Here is a 14,933-nt window from a genome sequence, read left to right as displayed (position 1 = left end):
ATTGGAAAAACATCTAGTATTCATAAATTGAAAGACTTAACATTTTTAAGACATTAATACTTCCCAAATTGATCTACAGATTCAGCACAATCTCAATCCATATTCCAGCTGGCTTGTTTGCAGATTTTGACAAGCTGTTCCTAAAATTCACATGGAAATTCAAAGGGCCCATATTAGCTAAAACAATCTTGATAAAGAAGAAAGTTAGAGAACTTCCCAATTTCAAAGTTTATTAAAAGCTACACTATTCGAGATAGTGTGGTTCTGACTTAAGGATAGACCTGGATCCATGGAATAGGATTAAGTATCCATAAATAAACCCTTGTATTTACAGTCAGTGATTTTCAGCAATGATACCAAAAACAATTCAATGGGGAAAGAAAGAATAATGGTGCTTTAACCATTAACAAATGGTGCTGGGACAACTGATTGTCCATGTATGAAAGAATGAAATAGGGCCCCTTCCCCAAATATCATATGTAAAAATTAACTCAAAATGGATCAGAGACCTAAACGTAAGAGCTAAAACTCGAAAAACTCTTATAAGAAAACCTGGAGGTAAATCTTTGTGACCTTAGATTTGGCAAAGGTTTTTTAGATATGACACCAATAATACAAGCAGCCAAATGAAAAAATTGATAAATTGAACTTAATCAAAATTAAAAATTTTTGTGCTTCAAGGACACCATCAAGAAAGCAAAAAAGACAACCCACAGAAGGGAATCAAATATTTGTAAACCATCGTCTGATAAAGGACTTGTAACTAGGCTGTATCAAGAACTTTTACAACCCAATAATAGAAAGACAAATAAATCAATTAAGAAATATGCAAAGAATCTGAATAGACAATTCTCCAAAGATGATATACAAACGGCTAATAAACATATGAAAAGTTGTTCATCCTAATTAGTCATCAGGAAATGCAAATCAAAACCACAATGAGAGGGGTGGCCGGTTGGCTCTCTTGGCTGGAGCGTATGTAGTGCTGATGGCACCAGGGTTGCCGGTTTGATCCCCGTGTGGGCCACTGTGAGCTGAGCCCTCCTTAAAAACAAAACAAAATGAAAAAACGAGATACCACTTTGCACCCCAAAATAGCTATCATCAAAAAGTCAGATAATAACAAGTGCTGGCAAGTTTGTGGAGCAATTGAGATTCATATATTCCTGGTGTATACACTTTGGAAAACAGCCTGGTGGTTCCTCAAGTACTTTTCCTATCTCTGTGACCTTGCTTATCCTGTTCTTTTTATTTGGGAATGCCAATCCTTTTATCTTCGCCTGACAGAATCTTGCCCATCCCACAAGGCCCAACTCAAATTCCAATTTCCCAGGCATACATATATCTAGAAACAGAATTGCAGGGTTGTATGTCTTTATTTGGTATTGCAAAATTGGCCCTCAAAATGCTTCAATTCCCATTGTTTCAGATCTTTCCCAACACTTAATATTGTCAGACTTTAGAATTATTGTCAGTCTGATAGGTATGAAATGATATTTTATTCCATTTACTTGCATTTTGCTGATTACTAGTGTGGTTAAACATCTTTTCCTTTCCTCCCCTCCTTAGTCATTTGAGTGGTTTGTTTTGTGAATTGCAGGATTAGATTCTATTGGTTTATTTTCATTTTCTTATTAATGCCAGTTTTTTATTCTGGATATTAGTCCTTTGTTAAATGTGTTACAAATATCTTTTCTCAGTCTGTACTTGTTTTTTTAACTTTGTTTATAGCATCTTGTCATATAGATTTAAATTTTCATGAGTTAATCAACCTTTTGTGGTTTTTCCTTTTGGTCTCGTCTAAGAAATACTTTCTAATCCCAAAATCAAACTGATATTCTTCTATATTTTTTTCTAATAATTTTTAAAGTTTTGTGTTCTTAAAAATTATTAAGTCTTTCTGGAATTGGAGAAATGTGAGGTGGGGATCTAGTTTTTTTCCTTCACATAGTAAACCAAGTTTCTCAATATATTTTATTGAATGTGAATGAGATTCTTCTCTTTACCAGATCTCTTTAAACAGAATACTAGAATAAAAGAGTGAATTGACCTGGGAGGGAAAGGGGTTCATGGACCAAATCATTAATCAGCAAAATTTCATCTTGCTCTTTTATCTCTTTTTTAGAAGATGGATGCAGGGAGGTTAGGAATCATTCCCCAAACAATCTGTAAAGTTCTGAGTATCTCCCATCTGCTTCATATGTGCAGGGAGAAAAAAAAAGCAGCATACTCCTGGAGTGGCAATTGAAACAGAAAGAATAGGCCATCTGCTTTCCATTAAAATTTCTCCCCTACTGGCAGATAGGGAACTTGGGAGATATTTTTAGATTTGTAAAAGAATTTTTTCCCCTGAGGAACAGCAACACACTTGGCCTTATGTGCTTACCTACGAGCGATTTTATTATTAGCTTTAACATAGCCTATTTTCCTATTTTTTTCTTTGTGGATGATATTGTTTTTACACTAAAGACATATCAAGTGAAGCCTGCTCTGGTTTTAGCAGCCTTCATTCTAGGGCTCAAGATGAATGACCCAGAGATTGCTGGCCTTTTATCTGGATGGGTAAATTCTCCCCGAGGATGCAACACATCTTGGCGCATAATTGATTACTGGATATTCCTCCTTTTCTTGTTACCTCAGGGGGAGTTGCCTCCCCCTGAGAAGAGCAGTGCCTCACTTACACCCTCACAATTCCCTGGAGCTGACTAGTGGGAGCCTGGGTGGCTGGGCCTTGAAGCCAACGGACAGGCTCCATCAGATTCCGGTCCAGTGGGCAGGTCGGAGCCAGTTCTGCAGCACTGCCTGCCTCGGCTGACCTACATTCTCGCCAGTGCAGCACGCTCAGCAGCCAGGCCTCCCAGCCAGTAAGAGGAATGCAGAGCCAGGCGGTTTTCTGGAACGAACCGATTCAAGAGTTTAATTTATTTACTTTCCTTCTGCCTGTTAAAGAAAAAAGGAAGAAAAAAGTCTACCAACCTTGCAATTAGAATGTTTCCATCTTACTTTGTTGCCTTTCAGCTCACAATAATAAAAGTGAGACTTTGCTATCAGGATGAAGTTTTATAGGCTCTGTCTCCTAAACATGTTTGTAGTCCCCCTGCCCCCCTGGCCCTTTATCCCATTGTTACTGTTTTAGCTTTGCCTTTGGCCTATCGCAATAACTTCCTATCTGGCCCCTCTTCCCTAATCTCTCCCACTCTGAACCTTTTCTACTCTGCCACTGGAGTAGATTTTGTAAAACACACATCTGAAACTTCCCAGTTTAAAATCCTCCAGTGGATTCCTATTATTGATGAATTCCATCCCTTAGCCTGGCATTCAGATCTCTTCACAAACTATCATCAGTGTGCTTATTTATCTTCATTTCCTGCCACTTCCCCCCCACACACACACACACTGTAAACTCCGACCATACTGAATTATTTGTCATTTCCCTAATATGGCATATACATTTTCATGCTTTCATGCATGAAATGAATACATATTTCTTTGTCCCCACCCCCACACACCTCTAGCAAACTCCTGCCCCTCGTTGTTCAAGGAAGACTGAAATGTTTCTTCTTCTGAGAAGCCATTCTCAACTCTCCCAGGCCTGTCCCTCACTTCCTCCTCAGCATTCCGCTAACACCCCAATATTATTTGATGATATATACGTTCCGTGTAGATTAGTATAAATAACCTATATTATCTCCCCACGAGACTGTAAGCTCCTGTGTAAAGACCCCAGCACCATGCTTGGCACAGAGTAAGCATTTGCTACATGCTGACTATGTTGATCAGCTAATGATGAAGAAATCTGGACTAAGCCACTTTAGGCCTTCACTGACCACCCACCTCTTACCACAGTCGTATGTCAATTCAATTTTTTTAAAAAAATCGGGGATAAAACCATCAGCAGAAGAATGAACAATGCAGGAAGAAAGTGGAATTGTTTTAAGAGAAGGGAATTTGTAAATTGAAGGCTGGCCAAAGGTGGCAGGCAGTCAGGATGGAGAAGGGTTTAAGGAATTGGGTCTGTTGAATTTGGACAAGAGAAAATTCAGGAACAATAACTGATACCTTCGTATCTCTGGAGAGTTGTCCTGGAGCAGAGGGAACAGACGTGATCTGTGAGAGTAGACCTAGCATCAGTGGTTGGGAAGGTGTCCAGAGTTGGACTCCTTACAAGGTACCTTTTCAGCTCAGAATGAAGAATTTCTTGACACCCAGAGCTCTCAAACAGGAGCTGTGACTGCCTGAAGAGGTTCTTAGCAGACCGTCATTAGAAGGCTGTGCTGGCAGAGACGGAGTGGCCAGCCGGGTGGGCCATTATAAAGAGGATTTCTGAGCCAAATGGCAAATTGGACTCAGTCACCTCGAATATGTCTTCTAACTCTGTAATTCGTTGCCTGAGTAATGCTTTTCAGTAACATGATCATGATCATGACTTATATTAGGACACGGACTGGGAACAGAATAGCTTTTTTTTTTTTTTAACTGAACCATCTTTGACCGAATTGATTCTCTAGAGTAATTTCCTGTTTTCCCAGGTTTTGAAGGTGAAATAATCTCGGCAAATAAAAAGAATCTCGGCAAAGAAAATGGCAGCCAAATAAGGTGTATGCTGAGTAGACTAATGTTTTGAAGAGCGGTAGGGAACTTTGTAGGAAGGAACTTTGCCTCTCACTCAGCAGACCTGGGTTCAGCCCCCTCCTCTGTTTACTAGCCGTGTAATATAAGTCTCAGCTTCAATATCCTCTCCAAAATGGGACTGATAGTGTATCTCATAGAGTTAGGATGAAGATTAAACCAGATAAAGAAATGCCTGGCTCAGTGCTCAGAGCACACAGATTCAAAATTATTTTCTTCCTCTTGCCCTCTTTTTATTTTTTTTTTTTATTTTGAGAGAATTAAAGTTTTTTTGCTTGTTTGGTTTTTGGTCGCCCTGGCCTTGAGGTGGGGGCGGAGGGCAGTTTTCTTTTTAATCTTCAGACCTAAAATGTCTTTTCTGCATGTGTCTCCTGCTCACAAAGGAGTAATCTTCGTCTTCCTGTGCCAAGGAGCTAGTCTTCCACTAGCCTTTTGATACTCTGCTATTTTTACTTTCTAAAGATCAAGTCGTTTCAGAAAAAGTCCTCTGATTTCTCTTGAAAGTAATTTCTAATTTCCATATTAATCAAAAAATAGTTTTCCATTTCTTCCGTCCTAATCCTAGTGACAACAAGAAAAAGGGATTAGATTGTACTGACATCTATAAAGTAATTAAAATGTACACATCAGAATCCCAGGAAACCCAATCACTACTACAGCCTTTGGGATACAAAGGAGAAAATCTCACTTGTGTCTTTACTCTTGACCTTCAAAGAAGATAAATACAGAAGGGGCAGACATGTTTCCAAGGACCACGTCATAGTTACAGTATTTGGTAGGTCTGGAAAAGGCATTGCTTTCAGGATTTCCTTTCCAGTTCCACCAATGACTTGCTGAATAATCTTAGCCAAAAAGTCACTTCACCTCCCTAGCCTCTGTTTCCTTATCTATAAAATGGGGGAAATAACATTAGTTGTTTTGAGTCTGAAGTGAAATAGTTGTTTTGAGAGATGTGAAAATATCTTTTGTATGAGCAGTGGGTGAAATACGAGGTTGGACAATTAAGTTCGTGAACTCATCCTAGAAGAAGTGCTACACACCTCATTGCTGAATATCACTACGGTCACCTTTGAAGTACTCCCTTTGGGAAGCTATCACCAACGCCAGTGCCTAGTCTACCTTTCAAAGCAATTTTGGAACTATTTTTGTGGAATGGCCATCAAAACTGTCATCATATTACCCTTGATGTCCTGAATGTCATCAAAATGTCTTCCTTTCAATGTTTCCTTTTTCTTCGGGTAAAGAAAGAAGTCACTGGGGGCCAGATCAGGTGAGTTGGGAGGATGTTCCAATACAGTTACTTGTTTACTGGCTAAAAACTCCCTCACAGACAGTGCCGTGTGAGCTGGTGCATTGTCGTGATGCAAGAGCCAGGAATTGTTGGCAAAAAGTTCAGGTCATTTTTGTGTAACTTTTTCACACGGCCTTTTCAGCACTTCCAAATAGTAAACTTGATAATTGTTTGTCCAGTTGGTATAAATTCATAATGAATAATCCCTCTGATATCAAAAACAGGTTAGCAACATCGTTGCAACAAGTTCCTGAACTTCATTGTCAGACCTGGTGTACGTGGTGAATTATTTGAACTCAGTGTCTTTACCCTCAGTGAGCCTCAGCAGGTCCAGGCAGCCTTGGGGGACATCACTTGGAAGGCACCCTGCTGGCTTGGGGGTGGGGAGGCAGAGCCTTTTGGAGATCTCTGGACTGTGCTGGGAGGAGACCTCCGGCAGGGAATAGCCACACACGAGCACGTGCTCCATATTATAACCTGAAGCTTATAGTATTCCAGTGGTGGGAGGTAGTCCCCCATAAGTAAGGAAACAGAGTATGTCGCTTTAAGTGCTGTGAAGAAAAAGCAGATTAAGGAACATAGAGAGGAACGAAAGTTGAGTGCTATTTTAGAAAGAATGTAAGGGGACCTTTGAACAAAGTTCCAGGCAAAGGGAACAGAAAGGGTAAAGGTTTGAGACAGGAAAGTGCTTGACACATTTGAAGAACAGCACAGACGCCATGGTGTCTGGAGTCGATGAGCATGGGGGCAAATAGTAGGCGAGGCTAGAGAAGTAGCTGAGGCCCACGTGGGTCATTAAAAGGATTTCACTGTGATTGTCACAGGAAGCTACTGTGGGGCTTAACGAGAGCAGTGTCATCACTGGACTTGATGTTTTCACAGGATTGCTCTGGCTGCGGTGGGAAACAGACTGCGTGGAGTCAAAGGTAGAAGGAGGGAGAGCAGTTATGAAGCTATTGCAATAATCTAGGTGAGAGAGAATGGTGACGTGGAGTAGGATAGAAAGTGTATAGGCCATGACATTTGGTCAGAGTCTGAATATGTTCTGAAGGTGGAACCGAAAGGATTAGCTGATGGATGAGATGTGGGTAGGAGAGAAAGCAGAGAGTCAAGGATGATCCCAAGGTTTCTGGCCCGAGGAGCTGGAAGAAGGAGTTGTCACTGGTGAAGAGAAATCTGCAAAACAAGTAGGAAAGGAGTGGGGAGATAGGAAGTAAAATTTTATTTTTGAATCTTGTAAGTTTGAAATACTAATAGCTAACTTTTTGAAGGCTTAACTGTGTGCCTGGCTCCTAGTGCTTTGAAATCTTAACTAATTGAATACTTCTAGTAACCTATTAGGTAAGTGATCTTAGTCCCTTTCTACAGATGGGAAAACTGTAGAAGGCACAAGAAGGTTAAGTAAGTGACCCAAGATCACACAAATAATTACCAGTGTTGCTGACGTTGAAACCTAAGCCTAGCTCCAGAGACCACACTCGTCACCTCTCTGCCTATAGCCTTGATGTCTAGGAAACATCCAAGTGCAGATGCTGAGTTGGCAGGTAGATACTATTAGGTTGGTACAAACGTATTTGCGGTTTCAAAGGTGAAAAATAATTGCAAAAACCACAATTACGTTTGCACCAACCTTATAATATATGAGTCAGGAGTTCAGGAGAGTAGTCTGGTCTAGCAATATTAAACTCGGGCATAGTTACCGGACGGATGAAGCTAAAAGGTAAGGTAGGGTCAGCCACCATAAAGGTAGACATGGTCGTGAGAAGAGAAAAATTATAAGATCAAACCCCCGAAGACAACCTGCCTTCTCAGGTGTGGTTAAACCTTCAGTCCTGTTCCTTAGCAGAGGACTGGACCAAATAAACTCCCTTTAATGTTGGCATTCTGTGATATCTGCCAAAATCAAGTGACTAAAAATAATTCTACTTAGAAACATTGAAGGAAGATCTTGTAATTGCCCCGAAAGTAAAAGGCATCTGAAGTGACGTAACAGGTGACGTAACAGCTTACCCTTGGCTGCACAGTTTCTTCACACGAAGACAAATACGGATTTCAGCCATGAGACTGGATCACTTTGCTTCCGAGATTAACCCCCTGACTTTCTTCTTGAAAACTGGAAGACCTCCAGATTGCTAATTAAGTGACAAGTTGGCTGCCTTGGTTCTGAAATCAGAAAATGATTGAGGTGGGGGCAGGGGGAAGAGAGATTCATTTTCTTTGGAATTGGAAAGGATTTAGGGAAAGGCATATTAACAAAGATACATTATTAAAGTTCAATATTTACAAATCCCAAAGAAGCTTTTAGGGACTTAAGGATTTAATCTTTGACTTTTAAAGTCAGCTTTTCATTGTCAGTCAAAATACCAGTGAGCATTAAAAAACTACAGGGAGCAATGAGACCGGCACTGACACACTGCTAGTGCAAGTACAAATTGACAGTCTTTCTAGAAAGCAGTGTGGCACAGTATTTGAATATTCTTAGCATGTCACTTTCTCAGAATCTCAGCTGCTATAGACCTGATGTGAGCCCCATCGTCTTTTGACAGTAGTTTACAATAGCCTCTGAGCTTCTCTACCCTTCCCTTCTTACAGTATGTTTCCAACACAGCAATCAGAATGACCCTTTTCAAACACAAGTCAGATCATGTTATTCTTCTGCTCTACACCCCAGGATGACTTCTCATTTCACTCGGAGTAAAAATCAAAGTCCGTACAGTAGCCTGGAAGGCCCTCTGGGAACTGACCAGCCCTTTGTCTCTGACTTCCTCTTTAAGCGCCTGCCCCCCTCACTTGTTCTCCTTCAGCCACACTGACCACTTTGCTGTTCTTCCCACGTGTCCCATGCACTGTGAATTCAGGGCCTTTGCACCAACTGTTTCCTTTGAAATGCTCTCTTTTCAGTTGTGGCTTGGTTAACTCTGTTTCCTTCAAGTCTTTGAGAAAATCTTACCTTCTTAATGTGTCTTATGCTGGTTACCCGATTTAATATTGCAATGCTCTCCCCATCCCCAACACTGTGGCACTTCTGCTGTCCTTTATCCTGCCCTTTTTCTCTTTTCTGTAGCACTTAAGACTGTGTTTGTTTGTATTCACTGTTTTTCCACTGCCTTCTCACTCCCTGTTAGAATCTAAGCTCCACAAGGGCTGGGATCTTACTGACTGGTACGGAGTAAGTACTCAAGTATTTGTTGAATGGATGAGCTTTAAAAAATAGCACTGTCTTTTGACCTAGAAATCTAATTTCTAGAACTGGTTCCTAAAGAAATAATCAGAGATGCAGCCAAAATTTACTTAGGTTATTCTCATAGCTTATTTATAATAATGAACATTTGCAAACCACCTCAACATCTGAAAATGGAGTAATGGTTAAATGATTTGATATAGCTACATAATGGAATATTTTAAAGATACTAAAAATGTTTTTAAAGAATGTGTAATTACATGGGAAAATGTTTATAATGTTAAAGTGTTTTGAAGGTAGAATATAAAACTGTATATACCCCTACCTCACACCATATACAAAAATGGATTAATGATCTAAATATAAGAGCCAGAACCATAAAACTCTTAGAAGGAAAGATAAAGGTAAATCTTCATGACCTCAGATTGGCAATGAATTCTTAGATGTACCACCAAAAAATATGAGCCCAAAAGAAAAAAATAGATAAATTGGACTTCATTAAAATTTTTAAAATTTTGCATCAAGAAATTTTGGCATGATCAAAGGCATGGTCAAGAAAGTGAAAAGACAACCCATACAATGGGAGAATATATTTGCAAATTATGTATCTGATAAGGGTTTACCATCCAGAATTTTTTAAAAAAACTCCTGTAATTCAGTAATAAAAACAAACAATCCAGTTAAAAAATGAGCAGATATTTTGAGTAGACATTTTTCCAAAGAAGATATACAAATGCCAATAAGCACATTAAAAGATGCTCACCATTGTTAAGCATTAGGGAAATGTAAATCAAAACCAAAATGAGATATCACAGCTTCACACCTAGTAAGATGTCTATAATCAAAACCAGAAAATAACAAGTGTTAGTGAGGATGTGGAGGAATTAGAATCTTCATGAATTGCTTGTGGGAATGTAAAATGGTGCAGCCACTGTGGAAAACAGGTTCATCAAAAAGCAAAACACATAATTATCACATGACCCAGCAATGCTGCTCCTGGGTATATAACACAGAGGAATTGAAAACAGGACTCACGTACTTGCATCACAATGTTCATAGCAGCATTATTCACAGTAGCCAAAAGGCAGAAACAATGCACGTGTCCACCAATGGACGAATGGAGAAACAAAATGTGGCATAGCCATACAATGGAATATTGTTCAGCCATAAAAAGAAGTAAAGGTCTGATACAGGCTACAATATGGATGAATCTTGAAAATATTATGCTAAGTGAAAGATGCCAGACATAAAAGAACAAATAGTGTTTGATTCCACTTATATCGAGTATCCAGAATAGGCAAGTTCATAGAGCCAGAAAGTAGATTAGAGGTTAACAAGGGGCTACAGGGAGACGGAATGGGGAGTTACTGCTTAATGGGTACAGAGTTTGTTTGGAGGTGATTAAAAACTTTTACAGATAGTGGGGATGGTTGCCAACATTGTGCATGCAATTAATGCCACTGAATCATACACTTAAAATGGTTAAAATCACAAATTTGGTTACATATATTTTGCCTCAGGAAAAAATTTCAGAAACACAAGACACCCATGTAGAGTATGCATGGTGGGCAGATCTGGCTGATGGGCTCTCCAGAGACAGTTGTGAGCATCTCTTCCCAACTACTCGTTCCATAATGTTGGTAGCTTGAAATTGGCCATGGTGGGAGTATTTACATTGTGGAACTTGGCAAGTGCTACAAAACAGAGCTCCACTGCAGTCCCCGCGAGCCAGTTGTTAAATATTTACCAGCACACCACTGAATATATGTATATAAAAGTGCACAGAGAACTGTCTGGAAGGATAGATGCCAAGTTGTTATTACATCTAGAGAAAAGAGTATTGCGGCAGGAATGTAAAAGTAAACTTACACTTTTCCCATATACATTTCTATATTGTTTCAGTATTTTTACAGTGAGCATATAGACATATATTTCTTGTACTGTTTTTTTCTTTAATGGACAGGAAAATCTGCATGTGTCGGGATTGTGGTGTTGGTGGCTTTTCTCTTGAGAATATAAAAGCTGGTCACATATACTGTCTGAAATGGCCCATGAAGAGGATGAACTGGATTCTGTTTTCTCAGAAATCTGCTTTTCTTCTTGCCTAGCTCAATAGAGCCTTTCTTGTGTCTTTGTAGGTTACCCCACAGCCTACCCGGCAGCGGCTCCTGCTTACAATCCCAGCCTGTACCCCACCAATAGCCCCAGTTACGCTCCAGGTAAGGAGAAAGGAGATGGTAGTGGTAAGTGGGGTGGGCAGTGGGATCTCTTTGGGAAAACAAACCCACCTGCTGCTGGCCTTGCCCTGTCCTTAATTGCTTTGGGCTCAGCTTGTCCAAATCTGATTCTCCTGGGAGTTCCCTCTGGGAACTGGGGCAGCTCAGCCTCACCGTGGGGACAAGAGTGAAATCTTCGTTCTACTTGGGCTTCAGGTTGGCCCGTTTCTCCTCTGCTGGAATGTCTAAGACATGCGTCCTCACAGAACGTTTTCTGCTCTCCCAAACAATGTCCAAATCTGTGCTTTGCTCAGTTGCCCCTGAGGGTATCACTGAGAAACACACATACCCACACACACACACCCCACCCACATACCCAGACTTTCTGGGTTGCGGAGTTAGAAAAGTGAGAGACTTGCCACCAGAGGGTAAAAAGCTGGTTTTTAACGTGACACAAGGAACTTGTTTTTCACAAATAATAAAGGCCCAACACTCCTTGGAAAGACATAGGTTTGGAAATGTTGAAAAAGTTTGTTCTCGTTTGGGCTAGGAGCATGAAGAGGTCTTCTCACTGACCTTACTCCCCACACTCAGCTGGTGTTTTAACACACACGGGCAGGAGAAGCAGTGTGGGCTCTGCGCTCAGCCCTGGGTTTGAATCCCAACTTCTCAGCTCACTAGTGGTGAGGCCTTGGACGTGACTTCACCTCTCTGACACATGTGCTACCTTCCTCTGGGTTGTAGGAGGTTTTATGTAAGTGCCTCTTTGTATGCTCGTCAAGGATTTATTGGTTGAATGTCCTCTACACTGGGATAGAAAAAAAGAGAGGATGCCATCTTTGCCTAAAGTAGCTTACAGTCCATTTGGGAGCTGGCACATAAACAAATGCTTGGCTGTGCAGTGGGATGAGTGTTGTAAAAGGAATACATAGGAGAGGAGAGGAAGCAGAGGCATGAACAACAGTCTCCTGAGGTTGAAAGTGTAGGGGAGGCTTCCCAGAGGGCCCAGAAGTAGAGACTTGAGGAAGAAGTGGGAACCATTCTTTTAAGCACACAGAGGCAGCGCTGGGCATTCTAAGCAGAGTGGAGCCTGAGCAAAGGTGTGGAGGTGTGAGGACAGACACGGAGGCTACGAGTGGTGGCAGTGCTTGCGGCATGGGAGCGGGGAGGACAGGAGATGAATCTGAGCTGCAGATGTGCAAGGGCCGTATTTGGAAAGGCCTTGAGTGTCATGATAATACCCCCGTTTCCTTGTTTAGTAATTACTATTCTAAAGTTAGAAAACTTGAAAGACCTCAGAGGTCCCCCAGTTCAGCCCCTTCTCTTGACAAGGGAGATTCAGAGAAAAGCAGTGTTTTGTCCAAGTCACCCAGTGAATCAGCAATAGCATGTGGACCAGATCCCATGGCAGATCTTCTGGCACTTGGTCTAGTGCGTCCCTGGGGCCAATCCAGGACTCACTCTGCTGTCATTCCCTTTTCCTCTGGGACGTTGAGATGACAGAAAACCATGGACTATGTCAGAAGACCTAGATTTGAGTCTGGACTCGGTCACTTTTTAGATTAGCAGCCTTCCCATGGCAGATCTTCTGGCACTTGGTCTAGTGCGTCCCTGGGGCCAATCCAGGACTCACTCTGCTGTCATTCCCTTTTCCTCTGGGACGTTGAGATGACAGAAAACCATGGACTATGTCAGAAGACCTAGATTTGAGTCTGGACTCGGTCACTTTTTAGATTAGCAGCCTTCAAGTCACCCGATCTCTCTGAACCTCAACTGCCAGTCTCTAAAGTGGGCATGACATCGCCGTCATTATCCACATGTCATTACACACATCATTGTACACACATGCACACACATTGTACACACGTACACACATAAACATACGTACACACATTGTACACACTTCATACACATGCATACACACATACACATCGTACACACACGTACACATCATTATACACACACGTCATTATACACACATACACACATCATACACACACATACACACATTATACACATCGTATACACACGTACACACATCATTAACACACGTACACACATACATGCATACACACATCATACACGTACATACACACATAAACACGTACATACATCATTGTACACATACACACATTATACACATACACACATCAGTGTACGCGTACACAGACATTCATACACACATGTACACATTGTACACACATGCACAGTACATACATTATACACACGTACACACATCATTATACACATGTACACACATTTTGCACATCATTGTACACACGTACACACATTGTACACGTACACACATACACGTACACACATAAACACATTGTACACACATGCACACACATACACACGTACACACATGCACACACATACACACGTACACACATACACACATTTTGCACATCATTGTACACATGTACACACATCATTATACACGTACACACATGATTGTACACACTTACACACGATTGTACACACGTACACACATCATACACACATACACACATTATACACATTGTACATGTACACCATTATACACACACGTTATACACATCGTGCACACATGTACACATACACACATACACATCATTATACACATACGTACACACATAAACACGTACACACATCATTATACACACACATACACACATCATGCAGCTGTCAGATAGACCCTTCTGTTTGGGGCAGATGAGAACTATTGTATGCAAATTAGTGATGTTAACCCCTAAAGTGTTTACATAGATGTGTCATTCCACAGACATTTATTTTGACTTTGCTATGCGTGAGGCACTCTGGAAGCCACTGTAGGTGATTCATACTTGGGGAAGCTGCAGACACACATTGCCCTCAAAGAGCGTGTGAGGAGCAGTGACACACAGGCCGCAAACCTATAATAGTTTTTCAGCATTGATATTTTCTTCTGCATTTCCCCCAAATCTATAATAGGCAGACACAATAAAAGCTATAGAAATTCTCCCTGATAAAATACTTAATCAAATTTGGTAAGTTCTGCCTTAGAAACTATGATGATTTTGATTATCAGTTATCTCACACTATAGAAATAATTTCAGTGTAAATGCTATGAGATCTGTGAGCTGGTGAACTATCCAGTCGAAAACAAAACGAGTAGTTGCAGAAGGTCAGGTAAGATCAGGAGTGAAGAGGAGGCGTTGCCTTTCTTGGCAGGAGGCCATCAGCGACCTGTGTGGAAGCCTCGTCAGTGAGGTGGCGCGTCAGGGAGCACAGCGTAGACTTAGCGGATGGAGCCCACTCTTACGAGAGGCTTGGCCACAGGGAGAGGAGAACGAGAGGGTATTGACCAGAAGGGAAGATGGAGTCAGCGGAGGTGTTAAATAAGTACTACTGGAAAGGGGCAAGTGGAGAGGACGAGTCGGAGATGGAGGGGAAGGGCTGCCAGATGGATCCGGGCCTCCAAGGAGACTGCAGTGGGCTGGCACATCCAGGTTTCTTTGTTTGGGGGAGCATGTAGAATGGGTGCCTCACAGGGGAGCGGTTCTCCCTTTCAGACTATAGAAAAGATCACAGGTGGATAAGCTTAGAATAAATTGCCGAGTGGAAAGTAGAGAGTTCTTATCTAACGATGGGATTT

General features: G+C 41.2%; 1 protein-coding gene across 5 annotated transcripts in view; it reads left to right on the top strand.

Annotated features, from left to right (window-relative positions):
- The window catches only part of FAM168A (family with sequence similarity 168 member A), a 149,773-nt gene that overhangs the window by 111,709 nt on the left and 23,131 nt on the right, over positions 1 to 14,933 (top strand). For all 5 annotated transcript variants that reach the window (XM_033121491.1, XM_033121488.1, XM_033121490.1 and 2 more), the window contains exon 3: positions 11,240 to 11,320. In XM_033121491.1, coding sequence (XP_032977382.1) covers positions 11,240 to 11,320 — 81 coding nt within the window. The remainder of the gene's footprint in view (positions 1 to 11,239; positions 11,321 to 14,933) is intronic.

Source organism: Rhinolophus ferrumequinum, chromosome 11 (genome assembly GCF_004115265.2).
Source record: "Rhinolophus ferrumequinum isolate MPI-CBG mRhiFer1 chromosome 11, mRhiFer1_v1.p, whole genome shotgun sequence".
Lineage (NCBI taxonomy): Eukaryota > Metazoa > Chordata > Mammalia > Chiroptera > Rhinolophidae > Rhinolophus > Rhinolophus ferrumequinum.
This window is presented reverse-complemented; position numbering and strand designations above follow the sequence as displayed.